Below are 20723 nucleotides of genomic sequence, written 5' to 3'. Positions count from 1 at the left end.
GAGGAGATTTTGCAAAATTTTAGCCACAACTAGTGGAACATAATTCGTTCAGTAATTTAGCATGTCGCATTCCGATTTCCTTAATTTGCCATCTTTGATTAAAGATGACTTAACGCCGATGGATATTCACTATAAAACAGCATTAAATCCAGCCGAAAAGTTTGCTGTAAGTTTGAGGTAAGAAAATCAAATTATGTGTATGATTCAAAATGTCGTATTGTAAAAAAATGTGTAGTTTTCTGTAGAAGAAGCTTCTAAGTAGGAACCTGTAGTTTGATTGGAGCTTGCTGAAGAATACTTGTATGGCGCATTGTGAATAGGTTCGTTGTTAAGTTGGCTGATATCAGTTCATTGTGAGCATGTTGGTTTAGAATGTTGGTGAACTTTCGCAACATAAGAAGAATGTGCAAATTAGTTATATTGTTGATTCATATTAAATTGGTTACTGTGGTTAGTTACTATAACTTAAACATCTCTTTTAAAACCAAACACAACATTAAGTCCATTTTTAGCAAAACTAAGGATCAAAGTGATGAACAAAACAAAAGTGGTATTTACAAACTGTGTTGTGGTGATTGTAACATGGCTTATGTGCCATTTTACAATGTTACAGAACAATGAGAACCCTGGCTCAAAAAATCAAAGAACATCTCAATAACACAGATAAATCAAACTTTGGACATCATATTAAATTTAATAATCATTCCTTTTCTCCCACCAAAAGCAGAAAAATTTTATATAACATCCCAAATAAAAATTTAAGACTTATAAACCTTTAAGAAGACCTTGAGATATCCAAAGAAATGAAACTAAACCCTGATTGTTTATTAAACGCACAAATCAATTTCAATCTTAAACCTGTATTCTTTATATATTTATTTTTTAATTTCTTTTTAAATTTCATTAAAAATTTATAACAAATATTTGTAATCAATCATTTGACGAGTTATTCTTCATTGAAATAAGAAAAATTTCTAATTGTTTACTTAAAATTCTTACAATTACAATCAAGAGAGACAAATTTTTTTATAAAACACACAAGTTTCATACTGAGAAACATCACAATCTAATTTCTTCTTTCTATCTAAATAATTTGTTTTATGCATAACTTGTGGATTGAACCTACTTTGACCTTCAGTCAATTTTCAATATATTCATTATGATTCTATGAACAGCAATTTTTAAAAAAACTTGCTTTTGGAGATTCTTTGATACATGTCTTCTTTCATTATGTTTTTCAATTCAACAATTGTTTGATAATTTAAAAATCTTAATTTTCTAGAGACATATATGTCAATTGTCATCTTTGAGAAACATTTAAAGGGTGGTATTCGATTTTGCTCCCTCTATCTGTTGCTTCAACTTATTTTTTGGGGAGTCCAATGTACAGTCCTTTGTGTGTTTTTTCTGCAGCATTTTTTCTGCTTACCACATGATCTCTCCTAGTAGGATACTTTATATTTGACGTAAGTGAATCATTGTTAAATTAAAATTAGTTATTTACATCATTGCTCTCTTGTAGCATAGCTCCGAAGATGGCTTTGTAAGCCAAAAGCGCTCAGCTAGAATTAAAATCTTTTGCACACTTCAAAAATCCTACCCTTTTCCATACTTTGTTTTATCAATTACACCAGGGCGCTTCTGTGAAAAAACGACTAAATTTTGATATGAGAGGTGGCATTCGGATTTTTGCAGAAATAGTTAGGTGATAACTTCAGTAATAATAATTGACTTATGCTCCCTCTTAAATAGGTCGGGAACATTAATAAAAAAATTAAAATATTTAAAAATTACTAAAAACATTGATTTTTTCGATTTTCCTCGCTTATAACTTTAAAAGAATTCATTTTGGAACAAAGTCGTAATAAAACAGCGACAATTAAACTTTCTAGAAGATACGGCTGTTTAAAAATGTTTTAATTTATTACCTTTGCTGGAAAATAGCAATAAATACAAAAAAGGGAAATAAGCCTTTTTTTAATCAATGTTTTTTAACCACTTCGATTGTACTTAGGACCTTCATAATTCGTGTACAAAATCTTTATAACCTAATAAAACAGCCCAACAAATTTAATTTAATTCGATTTAATAGAATTTGCATAATAATTTTGAAATTTAATTTTTTTTTAAATCTTGCACAACAAAAATTAGACAATATAGAAGTTTGCAAATTGTTTATGTTATAAAAACGTACTTAGCCTATCTAACGTACCTTATGGAATTAAAATCGGATTATTTGGACGTCCTGATGAATGTTTTAAAATTATAAACAATTTTTTGGCTTATAAACAAATACAATATATCGGTAACTATTAGCTCAAATGAAATTCTGGGAACGGCGGTGGAAAAGGCTCGGCAAGATGTTTTTTATAAAAGAAAAACAGTTAAATTACAAGCAGTGGTTCCTGAGATACAAACTTTGCGACGAAGTTATAAAAAATAGGATGAAAATCTTTAAACCATTACCTTTTTCTTTCGGAGCACTTTCTCGATCAAAATTTTCGTATCTTCAGATATTTATAACATATTAAAAAAACCATCGGTATTGCGCGTGAAAAAATGAGTTTGAAGCAAATTGAATTTCAAATATCAACATGAAACAATTTTCAGTATTTTTAATCCGACTTAACTCGAATAAAGCCATCTAAAAAATGCATTTATACTCCAGTCATCAGAGACGAAAATGCCATTGAACCTCTAGAAATCATATGAACAAACTTAATATGTTTGAGAATGTTAATTTTGGAACCCCAAAAGTATAAAAAAAAGTGTAATATTCCTACCCCGGCTTTCCCCTAAAACTACCCCTCATCGTAAGGGAAAACACGAAAAAAATTGATTTACCAAGAATCTATGCGTCGTAGAAAAAAAAATATAATTAAAAATATAGCTGATACAATTTTAAACAAAAATTTTTATTAGCACTTTTTGTGTAAGGTCAACCGTTCTCTCAAAAAAATCGCTTGATGAGACACGGCTGCGCGCGCGAATCGAATTTGTATCAATTGGGCGGTAAAAATTCGATATCTTTTGATCATAGTGTCCTCTCGACAAAAACCAAAAAGCGTTTTAAAGGTGAAGAGTGCAGCTTTCTTATATAATTTTTTGCATTTTATTGCAATTAAAGTCAGTTTCTGTTAGTGTTAAATAAACAAACGTTGCGCGATTTTTGCCAATTTTAAGATTCTCGTGGAATCATTAAAATTTATTACTTTTCCATTAACTGGTCACTATGGAATTTCCATTACTAAAGCCCAATCTTCAAAACCTATGGCATGAAATTTCGGTTTTGATTTTAACTACAAATGTGAGGAGGCATTTAAAGTATGTCTAAGAAACGCTGAATTTAAAATTTCAGTATATGGTCTAGTTATTGTTGTGCAAGATTTAAAAATTCAATTTTTTTTTAATATAGATTACAAAATTATTATGCGAAATATATTAAATCGATTTAAGTGAAATTTAGTGGGCTGTTTTATTATGTTTATAAAGATTTTCTAGACAAACTATGAAGGTTAACCTAAGTGGTTAAAAATATTGAATAAGAAAGTTTTGGTTTCCCTTTTTTTGTAGTTATTGCTATTTTTCAGCAAGGACAAATTAAAAAAATTTTAACCAGCCGTATCTTATAAAAAATTTAATTGTTGCTATTTTATTTCATTACGAATTTGCTCCAAAATGAATTGTTTTAAAGTTATAAGCAACGAAAGTAGAAAAAATCGATGTTTTTAATAATTTTTAAATATTTTAATTTTTTTATTAATGTCTCCGACTTATTTGAGAAGGAGGATAAGTCCATTATTAAAATCTGCAAAAATCAGAATGCCACCTCTCACATCCACCTCAAAACAAATCCGTCGTGGTCTAAATCGTTATCAAAATGTAATAGATATATTGATAACGATATCCGTAACTCATAACACGTAAAATAGAAAGGAAGTATTTTTAATTAAAATTTTGGTTTATTACGATTAAATATAGTAGTATACAATAAGTATAAAAATTGTCCATGGAAATAAATTTTGTAGTCTAACATCTATTCTTAGTTGATTTTTAGTTAAATAATAAACTGACAAAAAGTTTAAAATGTTTATTAAAGTTACTTTCAACAAATAGTTTAGGTACTCATAAACACATTCAAGATATTCCAGCACCAGAAGGAAGACAATAGTTTACTAAGTGTCACACCGTGACTAGCATCGCGTTAACCAGAAGCGTATCAACGTTGTCCATTATTGGATTCAGTTTATGTAGAGGTCCTTTATTTGATCTTTCGCTATTTCTGTCAAAAACTCCCAGTACTCCCAGTTTTCGTGATCTGCGTAACAAATATATTATTAAAAAGCTTTTATTTGGTAACCTACACATATCATCCACACTAAAGTATAGCAAATACAAAACAAAAGCTGTATATACATATATTAGTATAAAATCTAAAATATCCTAAACAATTCTAAGCAGTATGTGTAAAAAAAGATTGTTTGATATTAACTCTTTATTTCATATTTATCTCTATATTTTCTTTACTTGGGTAAGTTCATCCAATAGGTGAGAATGAGATGTGATTTATCAGTGTATTGAGATTAATAGCTTTTAAGTATTATGTAAAAAGCAATTGCTATTTTAATAAAAATACGCCTCAATTGAAGTTTAAAATAAGTTTATTGTCGTTTCAATTTTCACTTCGGAAATCGTTCACGTTCTGTGAACAATTTCGGAAGTGGAAATTGAAACGTCAATAAACTTATTTTAAAATTCAATTGTTCCCATTAAAATAGTAATGGCTAAATTTTAATTATTAATAACCTGAGTTAGAACTGGTCAATCTACATCGACGTCTTAATTTGAAAGGGTTTATAAAGGTCCCTAATACCCAACTTTGGGCGGAATAACAGATGCCTAGGTTGATTTTTACAATAGTAATAAACAAACATCGTTTCTGCCTTATTTTGCAGTTTTTGAAGTAACTAATTAATTTTACAACTTTTAGAAATCGCCATTTTACAGCTTTTTTTATGTTTTAAAGATAAAGTTTTGTAATTTTAACTTAAATACTGAGCTTTTCAATGGTAAGCAAAAAATCAAAAAATGGCATTTTTGACGCTAAATTGTTAGTAATTAAAAAAAGACGCCGAAATCTCTGCAGAAAACATATAGGTTTTCTTTATGTAGGCCTATAATAACTAAAAAAAAATGTCATATATTTATCATATATTTGTCACAGTCCCGAGAGAAATCTTATTTCCTCGAGCTAATTAAACGTAAATGTACACCAGCTGACATAGCAAAAAGTCACGGTTTTGGTATAAATAAACGTAATATACAGAGTGCGCAAAACCTCTGGCTCTCTTTTTACGACTAAATTATGGAGTATGTAAAAAATGTTTATAACGAAACTGATATCTGTTTGATACTGGTATATCAAAGACGTCTATAATTTAAAATTATTTTTGAATTATTTTGTTATACAGGATCAGTCGGAACAACGAAATGAACCAAAGTTTTTTTTTAATTGAACACCCTATACATTAAAGCATTTTTGAATATATTTTTGGAAGAGTTTGTATAAGCTTTTATAGGTATAAAGTTATTAATCTTCGAAATATTTACTCTGTTATTGAGAAAAATGGTAAGATAACACTGTCGAATATTTAACAAAAGTATTAAAAATGTAAATGGCATGTCAAGTTTTTCTAGTATAGTGTCATTTTTAAATAATTTAATATCTTTGACATGCAGCCATACAATATACAGTGTGATAACTATTTTCAAATACAAAATTTTCTCTCTTCTCTTTTGTATACGAATTTTTAAATTATTCCGTGTTGTTGGTTCGTCGCTGTATACTATATTCTTGATGTACCTTCAAAAAAATACTTCAGTGTGGTTAGTCCTGGATATCTTGAGAGCCAGTCCACAATACCACCGTATCCAATCCAACACTTTTGAAACCTATTGAAACCACATGAGAATCTCGTATTTATTCTAGAGCATAGAAATAAAATAACAAATTCTAAAGTTAATGTCAAATATCCAACATATTATACTATTTTTAAAGAGCGTTTTGACTATAAATTTGGTTGACCGCAAGTAGATTCATGCTGCCAATGTGAAGAACTTAATATTAAATGCTTGTAAAGATGTAAGCTTTTTAAATGTGAAAAAATTCGTATACGAGTAACAGCTTAAAAGGTATTCCAATTTTATTTTTAAATTTTCTAATTTTAAACAAAAATGTTAATTAGTACTTTTTGTGTAGAATGCACCGTTCTGTCAGACACAACGCTTGAAGCAAGCGTCTATTTTGAATGTCAGTTACACGCGAGAAATCAATGTTCAATAAAATTTGTATCAGCTCGACGGTAAAAATTCGATATCTTTTGATCCAAGTGTCCTATCGAAAAAAATAAAGATGCGCTTTAAAGGTAAGGAGTTCAGCTTTTGTGTACAATTTTTGTGTTTTGCCGCAAATAAACTCAGATTTTATAAATATGTTAAAAAAATAAACGTGCCGCGATTTTTGCCATTTTTTATGATTCTCATGGGATCAGTACAATATATTCCTTTCAGTGACTGGCCACTATAAAGTTTCGATTAGTAGAGCGTAACCATTAAAACCTAAAGCATCAAATTTTAATTTTGAGTTTTAGCAACAAATGTGAGGAATTTGAAATATGCTTAAACCACGCTGGATTTAAACTTTCACATAACAAACGAGCTAAAACATTTAAAACTTTTTTTTTAATTACACTAGTACGTTTTTCAAAAAAATCAAACTTCTTCTATAAATTACATCCAAAACCGTCTTCTTGGATGCATTTTTACGTGATGTGCGATTGTTTGTAATGTAAAACATTAAATTCTGCGTTTTTATTTATATTTCAAATGACTTATATTTGTTGCCCCAATTCAAAATTGAAATTTCATGTCATAGTTTTTAAAGATTGATCTCTAAAAATGGAAATTTTACTACGACTGGTCAATGAAAGTGATCAATTTTATTGATGTCACGAGAGTCTTAAAAAAATGGCAAAAATCGCGCCACATTTATTTATTTAACAACTTTATAAAATCTGACTTTATTCTCGACAAAATACAAAAACTGCACACGAAAGATGCTCTCTTTACCTTTAAAACGTATCCTGATTTTTGTCGATAGGACACTTGGATCAAAAGTTATCGAATTTTTACCGTCGAGTTGATACAAATTTTATTGAACATTGATTTTGCGCGCGTAACTGACATTTTTTTACCCCCTACAAGGGGGATTTTAGGGGGAAGCCCGTATGTTAAAGTGGTAAAATTGTTTACATATTTTTTGGGGTCCCAAAATGGATATTCTCTGCAAAATTCAGCTTGTTCGTATGATTTTTATTGGTCAAATCTGTGACGACTGGACGATTTGTAATACTTCTAAATGCCGCTTTATATCAAAAATGCAGTTTAATTCACTATATTATACCTACAGTGCTTTTCAGATAAAACTATCCACCTTAAATAACTTCTGAGCTTCTAATTTTTAGGAAAAACGCAAAAACACGTCGATTAATATTTGAAGGGTTAAACATTATATCATATTTAAGGTTGCTGGAAAATGCACCCCTCTCATAAACTAATCACTTCAAGTCAAATGTATTATACATTTTTGAAATCAGTACAAAAAGGAGAATCCGAATATAAAATAAAAAAGGGGAAAAGTAATTAAAAAAAAATAAAGGGATGATACGGGGTGTGGGAGGGTGCATTTTTTCTAAAAATTAGAAGTTCAAAAGTTATTTAATGTGGATAGTTTAATCTGAAAAGCACTGTACATATATTTGAGAGGCAAACGAACATAGTTATAGACAATAACAAACTATTGACTAGCATGAATCGTATACGAAATAATATTACAATGATAAGGTAAACGTAGGGGATAATGCGCACAATTCGGGTTTTTGGCAGATCTCAAACGGTAATACCGATAATAACATGTTCATTAATGTTTATGACACCTAGTACTATCAGGTACTCACAGCATAAATTCCAGCTAAATCCTACAATAAAAATTACTATAATTTAAAAAACAAAAAAATCAACTTTTGCGTCATATTTCCGACAGGTGTTGGGGATATGACTTATGGGAAATTAAATGTAAATCAAAAATGTAAACCAGAAATAAAACTGCCTACACAACTGACATGGTGTCAGGGAATTTAACAAGAAAATTGAAGTGTCCACGACGAACATTAGGTTTTGGCAGGATTTTCTTAATCTGTTCCATTTTGACAATGCCTATGTCTTCAGCTAATGGAAAGACGAACTGAACCTTTCCTTTTTTCATAAAGTTAACTTAAAGAGACAGGTAAACTGACAAAATACTTAAAAACATTATGTGAATGTTATCTGAAATTTGTGGGTCATTTAAATTTTGGTCCTGATAGATCCCACACGTCCACTGCTGAGATTTTCAGACCATCCGTCTACTGCCGGGTTAATTTGTTATGCGCAAAATTACCGTATCTTCATTATTCTCTAACTAATGTCATTGCAAAAAAAGGTGTCTGGGATAAATAAATAGAATAACTTTTAAACTAATTGATGAATCGATCTGAAATTTTAAGGGTTTGTTAAGGACCACGATAACCAACTTTGGGCGCAATAACAAATATCTAGGTTGATTTTTACAAAAGTTATAAACAGTTAACGATTTTGTCTTATTTTACAGTTTTCGAAGCAACCATCTAATTGTACAAATTTTAGCAATCACCATTTTAATGCCTGTTTTATATTTTAAAGTTAAAGTTTTGTAATTTTACCTCAAACATTAGGGATTTCTATTCCTATTAACACAACCATATCATATGAAGACAATGAAGATTACAGTTTGGTTATGGTACACTGTTTTATTTGAGTTCGTTTACATAGTTTATGTAAATAATTACTAACAACTAATCTATTGTGAATAATTAGTAGTGAATATATTAAATATAAAAAAAATCGAATATTTTTATAAAAGAGTTTATTATATAATGCTTACAATAAAGGCAATTAATTGTATGTAATCTTAATATTATAACCACACCAGCAAGCAATTATATCGAATACAACCACAACACAGGAAAATGTTCATTTTCTTGTCAAACCTACAAATATTAACTATTGATCATTACTTATATATATATATATATATATATATATATATATATATATATATATATATATATATATATATATATATTTCAGAGGATTGTGTCATATTTGCACAAACTTACTATACATACTTAGATAATAACACGAAATTTATCTTTAAAATAACACAGCTCCATAACGTTATCGAGGATTTTAACAAATAAAAAACTCTTCAGAAGGTATATTGTTATCGGAGTTTATATACCGGGTACAGTGTTAGCAACCATACTATAATTATAGTCTTTTTTTTACTATGAACTATTATGCCTTTACAATAATCCTTAAATCTACTATAATATTCATAAACCATATTTTTACGATGGTATTAATTTCTAATAAAATAATTCAATCCAAGGGGGGGGTCACGGGGGTCATGACCACCCCCAAAACAAAATTAAATATCAATCAAATAATCGTAAAAAAAAATAATTTAAAACCCATCAACCCTATAAGCAGGGTTGCCCAAAGTCAAGAGTTGAAATAATTCAAACTCATTTATTGTATGGGGAAGTGTAGAATTATACAGAAGCCTTTTTAAATTGCTCTTTAAAAAAATCAACAATTCTAAATACAGTAATACCTCGATTAATAACCTTACTTCCGCGAATTCAGAGTTTGTGATAGAATTAACGTTCACACATTATTGCTCATTCAATATACATGACATGACTTTTCACACGAAATCAGCACATTTTTATTTTTTATTAGGTATTTCTTATCTTCAGTTTTGTCTACGAATTGGTTGTTTGTAATTTGGATATGTATTGTAATTGTTGAGACTGTATAATTTATCTATATTAAATATCAAAGTGAATATTTTTGTTGCATTAGCTCTGTCTGATACGTTAGTGAATACAAATAAAGGAACTGGGGGCTGCTGTCAAGGCATTTGTAAAACTGTGAAACAGTAGTTTGTCTTAGTAATGTTTTAGGTACAACTGTATCACTTAGTCGTTTTCTTCAGTCACCAAAATTAGATTTTAAGTATTCTACTGAGGCCATAGAGGACACTAAATACATTCTTCAAAATAAAAGATCAAATGCTGAATCTGTTTCTAGTAAGCTTTACTATGAAGTAAACAAACAGCTGAACAACTAGACATTGAATTGAAGATGCCTCGTATAGTTTCTCGTCAAACCTGTCGTCAAAACAAATCTGCTAATTCTTGCGAAGAATATTTCCGAAGATTTATTTATTTACCCCTTTTAGATAATATCTTAACTTCCACCTGCCAGGATATTATTGGACCAACTACTTACTGCATATTCCACAGTAGAACAAGAGTTTTCACTGTGGATTCAAAAGTGGAAAAGAGTCGTGCAAAATAATGGAAAACTTCCTGATTGTATTTTAGAAGTATTAGAAAACTGCGATATTCATAGGTATGTATCCAAATATCAGAATATTTCTGCAAATATTAATTACACTGCCAGTCAGTGCAGCAACAACAGAGCGTTCTACGCTTAAGCGTCCAAAGACTTGGCTTAGAAATAGAACTTCTGTTAACTGGTTTAGCAGTCATCAATGTGCATCCTGAAATTTCTCAAGATGCAAATGCAATGATGCAATCATAGAGCGATTTGCTAAATCGGATAGGCGAAAAGAATACATTTTTATAAAATTATATAATATTTACTTTTCTTATAGTATTTTTAATCACTGAACTTTTATTTACCACTCGTTGCCAGCTGTTGCTGACGATTCGTGCACTTATAGCCTAATATGCCTAATTATAGAAATAACTATTCCGTAATTATATTATGTTTTTTGTTGAATCAATTAATTTAAATAAAATACTGTTTACACTTATTCTTAAGGTTTCTTCTTCATTACGAAAGGGTGGCTATAACTACAGCAAATTGCTCTTTATCTTGAGCTGTTCTTAGTATCGAATGTGTGTCCATGCCTGTCCAGTCTCTTACATTCTTTAGCCAGGAGCATTTTTTTCTTCCTGGACCTCTTTTTCCTTCTACTTTCCCTTCCATTATGAGTCGTAATAAGTTATATTTTTCTTCTCTATGAATATGTCCTAGATAACTCGTTTTTCTATTGTTTACAGTATTTAGGAGTTCTCTCTCAGTCATTCTTCTCAGCACCTCGTTATTGGTCACGTGCTCAGTCCACGAAATCTTTAGCATTCTTCGAAAAACACACATTTCAAAGGCTTCTATAAGCCTCATACTTGTAATTCCGAGAGTCCATGTTTCCACTTCGTATAGCAATAAAGAATAAACGAATGTTGTTACAAATTGATATCCCCCCGATCATTTCTGGGGATCAGCCACTGAAAGGTGCAAAAATCTAAATCCTGTATCAAAATCACCCTCAAGACCCATGACCCCCCCTGAAAAAAATTTCTAGATCCGCCACTGAATTCAATCAAAAAAAAAATAATAAAATACCGACGTCGCTGAAATTGTGAAGTTGACAGTTCACGGTGACATATTTCGTTGGTAATAAAAATTTCGTTTCATATAAAATTCATACATAATAAACTATAAATATATAATAAACCTCGACTGGTTATAAACGATCTCATGTTAAATTGATCAAAATATGAGTGAACCACCAGATGATAAAAACACTTCACCGAAAAAGGAAGTTCGCCTCAATACTAAAACAGCACAAATATTTCAAGAGTCTGTTAAATGAAGTTGACTTTAGAAGAAAACTGAAAATATCAGTTAAAAATGAGACAAGAGCAGTAAAAAATTAACGAAAGAATAGATGAAACTAAGAGCTTAAATATACAACTAACAGTGGATTGGTGGTAAGGACTAAACCTTGCAAACCTCTAGAAAAATGTAAACAGGATTGCAAAAAAGAAATGTACAGGACGCAAAAAAGTCGAATAATCAAAACAGAAGAACAGACTTGTCACCCATGCTCTTTATTTACCTATTACTGGCGAAGCCTTAAAAGTATGCAAGCAATGCTTTTTAAAAACTTTCGACGAAACTAGTCGATTTATTACAAATGTGAACAAGAACAAAGTAATCTCACGTTTTAGAATTTGTCATAACGATAGAAGAGGCCTGGCAACATCAAACAAAATTTCAGATTGGGATAGGAATTTGTTAGAGCAACATATGAAGTCAATACTTTCTTATGAAGGTCACTATTGTAGAAAAGATACAGATATGATATATCTTCCTTCAACTTATACGCTTCCTGGATTTTATCAGGAATATAAAAAATTAATTACTCTTGATAAACGACCTGTTCCACGATTTATTTACGAACGCTTCTTTCATTCGTGAAACTTAAAAATTAAAATGCCCAAAAAAGACACATGCTCCACATGTGATCAATATGTATTATAAGTTAATTAGAGCTGCTGAGGCAGTCGAAAACTTAGAAAACCTAAAAAAAGAATTAGCTGAACACCAGCAACAAGCTGAAATGCTTCTAATTCAAAAAAAGCAGTCAAAAAAATCTCACGTCAAGATCAGTCAAGGTTAGTATATAGCTTTGACCTTCAGGAGTGCCTTCCAATTCCGAATCTACAGACATCGGTTGCCTTTTACAAAAGGCAATTGTGGACATTTGTCGGTCAGATAGCCAAGTGGTCTAGCCGGCCGATTCTCATTCGCTTCACTGTGGAATGGTTCAGTGGATGTGGGTTCGAGCCCTAGCTCGGTGTACAGAAAAAAGGCTAACGCAGCAGTTTAACATTCTAGATGAATCTGCGGCTTAGACTAAAATATGCTGGTGTCTGATCGGCCTATGGTGGAGCAGTACGGCAAGAGATAAGGGCTTGCGTCTTGGTGATACTCCTCCATAGATCCCTACCGGAAGGGCGTGGCGCCTAAATACCGGTTTATATATAATTGTGGACATTTAACCTTACCTTCCATAAATGAAAAGATCAACAAGCTTTCTCTTATATGTGGCACGAAGCCATTGACGCAAGAGGCGGAAATCAAATAGCATCGTGTTTAAGCAAACACATTAAACAGCTTCCATTCACGACAAAAACAATTACATTTTATTCCGATACATGTGCTGGACAAAACAAGAGTTGCTATGTATATATCATGTTCATGCTTTCGTTAAAATAACTTCAAGACTTAAATGTTGATCATAAATTCCCAACTTCTGGTCACACTCATACGGAGTGTCACAGCGACCACTCGATTATTGAAAAAAGATAAAACGATATCCTTGTCCCATTGGACATCCAAGAGATTGGATGAATCTCGTAAGGCTTTGTGAATTTAAAAAAACCCTTTGACGTTATTGAAATGGACATTTCCGATTTTTTCGAATACTCTGCTCTTCTCAAATCAGTTTTCCAAAAGAAAAATAAACGAATATGGGCAGAGAGTTATCTGAAAGGACATTAAAGGGCTACGATATACTAATGTTCCTGGAAAAATTTTGTACAAAACATTCCTAAGCGAAGAAAAGTCATTTCAATTGAGAAAAGGAAGAGGAAAAGTTAAGATAGCAATGTCTTATAAAAATGCCATTACGATAAGTAAAAAAAGGACCTAATGGAGTTGTTTGCCTACTACAAATGGTGTAAGAGATATTTTGCCAGATGCATCTGACCAAGAGGATAACAATAATTAGTTACTAGTAATAATTAAATATGTTTTGTTTGCACCTAAACTTTAATAAAAAAATGTTTGTGAAAAGAGCCATATGTTCAATTTTTTCCAAAAAATATTCGATATACACCATATTTACTACATAAAATGTGTTATTGCGTCAAAATTAAGTTATACACACAAGCTAGTACACATTGTATTGAAAAATTAAAATAGTTTTGTATCGTCGTCGCATAAATCACAAAAACTCGTTGGGACTATTATTTAATGCGATAAAATTGAATTTGATAATTATTTTTTCTCATCTACTATAAATTTTTCAAATTTACTATAATTTTATGACCCTGGCACAATAATTTCACTCTATACGATTGAGAAAATGCAAAGTTTATGAATTCATCACTTTATAGCCCCCCATAAAAATATTAGACCCTCCGAGATATAGCAAACTGATGACTGGCATCCTTTGGAGATCGGTAAACTCATCACTGTAGATAGGTAAACTCATCACCAGCATTTTAGCCATAAGACGCTGTTTTATAATGCGGAAGATTGTCTGTTACCTGTGACATTTCTTGTTCACTTGGTTAATCTATTAAATTCAGAAATTATTTTAATCGAATTGCTTTAAAATTTAACTGATACCTATATTTAAATCGGGTGTCTCCCGGTGAGTGGCTTATTAGACGTGTCTGTCAATCTAAACGGATTTAAAATCTCAAAATTCAGATGCATAGGTTTTTAATAGTGAACTTTTAAATGAAAATATTTTTGAGCATGTGCTATTTCCGGTTATATCTGAAATGGTTGTCAGCTTCGTTATTTGATTTGCATTCGGACTTCGATTATTCTTTTAAATTATCAAACCTTAGCAGTTTGCAACCATTTACCTACCGCGGGGTGCAGGTAGACCAGTAATCACTTTACAAATCTCTACGGGTCTATTTTAAAATCACCGCTTTTATTGCGGTGATGACCTATCTACGAGTTCATTTATGCTAATTGGTGATAAGTTTGCGTGTATCCGTTGAGGACACTGGTCGGGTACCGGAGTCCAAGAGAGAACATAAACCACTGTGCTTAAGGGAAATGATACGAACTTACGTTTATGTCATCTCCTGTATTTGTTGTCTGCCGCAGTTGCAGTCAGGAATGAACAATTCAGAGTACGGAATATAAACATCGATAACAATGTACCTTTACAAAATACCGGCCATGAAAGCCTACAATTCTTGATTTCGTGAAAAGTTAGCGAAACGGATATTTCTAGCATTGAAATAAAACATAGTCAAAACAAGTTATACATTTTTTTCTGTTATTTTCAGCTCAAAAGAAAATACAGTAAATGTGCCTTCGGTATTCAATATTCTTCAACCTAGTTGTTTGATATACTATTGTTTAAAAATGATATAAATATATTGATAAAAATTGTTTAAAATTAAAAAAAAAACTGATGCCGAACAAATAATCCGATTTCAACTCTACAAATTGGGTTAGGTATGTGAAGTGCTCTTTAATATGTTAAAAATTGGGCAAATTTTTACATTTTTAGTTTTTGTTGTGCAAAATTTTAAATATTTCATTTTTTTTTAATTTAGATTGCAAAATTATTAATCACTATTTTAATGGGAATAAGCCACAATTGAAGGTTGAAGTTTATTGACGTTTCAATTTCCACTTCAGAAATCGTTCTCAAAATATAAACGTTAATAAATTAAACAAATATGTTGTTTTTTTGACTAAGTGAAAAATTCTTTTAATAACTTAATTTTATCTGACTCACTTATATTGACAATTCAAACATATACTATAAATTTTAAGTCGACAACTTTAAAATGATATTGCCAATATTGCTGAGTTGCGTTCCTGGGACCACTTTATTGTACGATAGTTCATTCGATTACACGAAATTAACAAAAGTTGAGAATATCCACCAGAAAAAACCATAGTATGTGATTTGCCTTTAAAAAGACAACCACATGCCATGATGACAGTAAAATTCTCCTGTTAGTGATTCCATAGTAAATCATGAGGAAAAACCAGGAAAAAAACTCATAATACTATCCCAACATGGTAAGTATTTGGTCTTACATTTAGTTTACTCTCAATAAACACCAAATTCTGATTTTATATGTATGTTATTTAAAAAACATAAATGATGTATCCTCGATATGTTACTGACTTACTAATAGTGATATTTTCCCTCTTTTAATATGGGCAACCATATTCTACTGCATTCTGCCAAGAAATTTGCGACACAATTGGTCTCATTTAGCATAATTAGAGCCGCTTATTTGATTTTTCTCTTTTTACATCTGTTTCTTTTAGGACTATACATGAATCGTTCCATTGAACCCTATGTTTATTTTCCCACGCGTGTTTACATATTTGAGAACTGTTAAAGTCTCTATTTTTAATATAAGATTGATGTTTCTTTTTTCTCACATTTAATGGCCTTGATGTTTCACCTAAATAAAACTGATCACATTCACAAGGTATTTTATAAATACAATTCTTTGTTCTTTCTTGTTCATTGTTAAGTTAAATTTTGGATAAAATAGATCTCAATGCGTGTTGTGTTGTTTTGAATGTCGTTGAAATGTTGAATTTATTTCCTATCTTTTTCAGTTTTTTTGATAATCTTTTTATGTATGGTATTGTTATTTTCGTCGTATTATTCCTTGTGAATGTTGTAGGATCTCGTTCTAAGTTGTTCTGTTCTGTTCAGTCGATTGTTGAAAATTTCTAATTATTTTTGAATAAAACAGATATTAACAAATGTTTTTCCTCTAAGAACGAATTTTCGTTAGAACAAGTAATTTTGGCTCTATCGAATAAAGATTTAATGATTCCCTTTTCAATATTAATATTGTGATTTGATCTGTAATTTAGATATCTGTTGGTGTGTGTTGGTTTTCTACACACCTCAGTCTCATAACCAGTATCGTTCTTAGAGATTAAAAAATCCATGATAGGTTGTGTGTTATTACACTTCTTTTCCATGGTAAATGTTATTGTCTCTTCTTTATCGTTTATATCATTCAGGAATGTGTCCAACAACTCTGATCCATGAAGCCATATTGAGAATACATCATCTACATATTTCCACTATACTGCGGGTTTTAAATATTGTTTAGAAATATTATTTGTTTCAAAATCTTCCATAAATATATCGACTAATACTGGAAATTAAGTAGGGCCCAATACTAGACCAAACTTTTGTTTATAGAATTGATTATTTAGTTGAAAATAGGTATTATCAGTACATATTGTCAATAATTTCATTATAGCTGATGTAATGTAATTTTGTCTTGCTTATATTGAAAGTTTTATCTAATGACAAATTTGTAAATAAACTATTTATGTCAAAACTAAAATATTATTAAAATTAAATTCAATATTCAATAATTTATTTAAAAAATGTTGTGTATTTTTTATAAACGTGTGATTTTTATTTGCAAATGGTTGTATAATATTTAATAAAAATTTTGACAGAAATTTCGTCATTTCGATAAGGGCATAATTCACACTTTTTAAATCACTTCTTGATGTCATTTAATTTTTTTGAGCGTGTTACATGTTTTCTGTGAAAAAGGCAATGTTTTTATCATCTAGTGAGAACATTAGTGACGAAACTCCAAAATTTTCGGTTTTGACTTATCTACTTCAAAGAATTCCATATGTAGCATGCATTACTGGCGAAACTCTAGTTCTACTACAAACTGCTCGGTGGCGGAAATCGTCTGTAATGCAGGTTGTTTTTATGTTCCCATTCTAACGCAATACGAATCTTGCAGTGTTTCTCTGACAGTGAATCTGATAGCGTGGTGTAAAATTCAGCATTGGTGACGAAAACCGAGTAACGACATTATTTCGGTACGTTGAATAACTTTTGTCATAAAATTACCGATGTAAATCTAGTTATGTCAGAAATGACTTAAAAACCAAATGCAAACGTATCTAGATTTGTTTTTTAGTGCAGGGTCAATTTAATTAAAAGATAGCTTGCCAATTCAGTTAGTAGGTAATAATAAAAGACGGTATTAGGGAGCACCTACGGACGATACCAGCTCTAGAAAGCCATTATACAAGAAGTAATACTGCAAGATTGTACTCGTATATCGATGGAAGTAAAACTTTGGTTCGGCTGTATTATGAATACAAGGAATTGTGCACTGCAAATGGCCGATTTTGGGGAAAAATATCGATGTATATGCACATTTTTAACTACGAATTTAATATGTGTTTTCACGTACCTAAGAAAGATCAATGTCTGAAGTGCACAACTTATATAAATAGTGGTCCTAATGACAAAGATGATCTGAAAGACACATATGAGTTGCATATTGAGAAGAAAGAATTAACCCGGACTGAAAAAAGTAACGATAAAGCCAAAATCGGTAAGAATTACGTAGTTTTACGTAGTTGTATGTTTTGATTTGCAAGCAACATTGCCAGTCCCCAGGGAAGACGTTTCCAGTTTTTACTATAAATCCAAATTAAACTGTTATAATTTTACAGTTTGTGAACTGCAAAAAAAAGATATTGGTAATGTCGAGTGCTATTTTTGGCACGAAGGAAAGCGTGGTTCAATCGAAATTGGAAATTGTTTAGTAAAATTCTTGGAAAAAAGGCAACAGCTGGAGATTCTGACGAGTTGGAGATAAAACTAACTACTCTAAAACTCTAACTCTTTACTCCGACAATTGCGGAAAGAACAAATTTATTATTACAATATTGTTGTATGCTGTCACTAATTTCAAGATAAAGAGCATCACACATAAATTTTTTGTTGTGGGTCACGGAAAAAACGAAAGAGACTGTACACACTCAGTGATTGAGAAAAGCATAAAAAAATCATTCAAAAGGTGGACCGATCTATGTACCAGCACACTATGCAGCGATAATTTCCGGTGCCAGAAAAATCGGAGAGTAAATGAATTGGATCATACTAAATTTGTTAACCTGAAATAATTAACAAAGAATGTGCTAACATCTTTCAATAAGAACAACGATGGTGAAAGCTTGAATTTTAATTCTATATCTACAGTTCTGGTCGAAAAAGAGCATCCCTAGACGTTCTTTTATAAAACTTCGTACAGCCAAGCTACATTTAAATCAGTTATCATTCGCACAACACGTCACACTACGAGACAGCATCATCATCATCTACAGCAGACCATGAATTGACATCTGTGTATTAACACCCGTTGCCAGTTTCTACGAGGAAGTTCGAGGATCTACAATCCCTTCTTTTAAATAAATCTATTCCTTCTGCCCATTCTAGTTTCTTTTAACAATTGTGAAAAGAAAATTAATTGTATTTTCTAATGATTTCTTAATTATTGCAGATATTTTCGGGATTAACTTTGAGTTTTATGTATTAAAATTTCCAATCAATATGATTATTTACATGCCTTTTATATTGTTTCATTAAAAAAATTAAAAGTTTGAATTTATGTGTCCTTATTTTACCAACGAATCTTCAAAATAATTTAACTTTTTTATGCATTACTGACGAAACTAAAATCGTTAATTTTGTTTATTTGAACAGAAAATGGTAACGGTAAAGCCGTTAAAAAATTAGAAAGGTTATCTCAGATCCATGTTTTTCGAGTTAAGTCAATAATGTTCTCACTAGACGATATACAAGTCGATATAAAAGGCAAACAAAAATTGAAGTCTGTTTGAAAATGGCACGAGTCCTGGACTTATGTGCCTTTCTTTCCTGGAAGTTTTAATTAATGGACTTGTGTCCTTTTCGAAATAACGCATTTAATTAAAGAATAGTTTCGTAGGACTACTAAAAATTCAAATAATACTCAAACAATAGCAAAAATTGACAATAATTTTTTGTCAGTTAGAAATCCAAATACCAAACGCACTGTCAGTTGTGATGTATAATATATAATAAAAATAGATTAATAATAAAAATAGATTAATAATAAAAATAGTGTATGAAATTTTTGACGAAGTAGGTTTTTTTATTGTCCAAAATCCTCAATGTTAAGTTATGTCACTCATTATTACAAAGAAAAATATGCTTCCGGTTCTTCTTTAATCTCTATGTCATTCAAATCTATATGTTCCTGTTTTATTGATACGTCGTCACTTACGCCTGGATCAGATTCGTTTATTATAATATTGTTTCCATGAGAATCGTGTTTAAATACATTGCTCTCTATCCTTGTGTGTGGTACTATTTCTAAAATACCATCATCTCCATTTTGTTGGCTCGGATGAAGTTTTTCCTTTAGACCGCACTTAAGTTCCTTTAGCCAATCTAAATTTATTACTTTATTAACATTTTCCTCAACAATAGGAGGACTTGAAAACTTAGAGACATACTTAAATTGTGCAATTTCAACACTGCAGTGATCGAGATTGCCGAGGAATGATTGCTTGTGATTATGCTTAAAACTTTTTAAAATTTCCCAATGTCCATTAGTCAAACGCAATCTGAATTTACAGCCATATTTCTTTCTTGCACAAAACCAAAACTGCCCTGCAATTGAAGGTGCGATTAGCTTCTCCCGAAGAAAGACGTATTTATCGTAAATTATAACGTCCAGTGTTTCCGTAGGTCGATAGATAAGATCTAAAAAACACAAATGTTAATAAAAAAGAAACCAAACAAAACTTGAAATTCTCTACAAGCCAGCTAAAATTGAGTTAATGCATAGTTTGTAAATTCGAACATCTTTCAATAACGTGTTCAAACGTGTATAGTATCAAAGTGATTTCGTTGTATTAAAACACTGTATTAAATTTCGACGGGATATAGTCAACTTACATATTTCGCTGAAACATTATATTCGTCAGAAGAATTACAATTTTAACTAATACAATTATTAACTCTAAGTAAAACCACAAGTTGTAAAAATAATCTGTATTTTCTAACACAAAGGACATGTTTCGACATCTCTGTCAACATTAGCTATAAATGTACTAGAATCTAAATGGAGTATCATTAACAGAAATTTACTCCAGTCACTCGG

The 20723-nt window shown here is 30.7% G+C and overlaps 1 protein-coding gene across 39 annotated transcripts in view; it reads right to left on the bottom strand.

Annotated features, from left to right (window-relative positions):
• Nucleotides 1–20723, bottom strand: part of LOC140445580 (uncharacterized) — a 538348-nt gene that overhangs the window by 375833 nt on the left and 141792 nt on the right. The window contains exon 5 of one of the 39 annotated variants that reach the window (XM_072537703.1): nt 19704–20323. The exons of the other annotated variants lie outside the window; for them this stretch is intronic. Within the exon in view, the coding sequence (XP_072393804.1) occupies nt 19752–20323 (572 nt within the window). The 3' untranslated portion in view covers nt 19704–19751. Of the gene's footprint in view, nt 1–19703; nt 20324–20723 lie in introns of those variants that run through there. 39 annotated transcript variants of the gene reach the window in all.

The sequence above is a fragment of the Diabrotica undecimpunctata genome, chromosome 7 (assembly GCF_040954645.1).
Source record: "Diabrotica undecimpunctata isolate CICGRU chromosome 7, icDiaUnde3, whole genome shotgun sequence".
NCBI lineage: Eukaryota > Metazoa > Arthropoda > Insecta > Coleoptera > Chrysomelidae > Diabrotica > Diabrotica undecimpunctata.
This window is presented reverse-complemented; position numbering and strand designations above follow the sequence as displayed.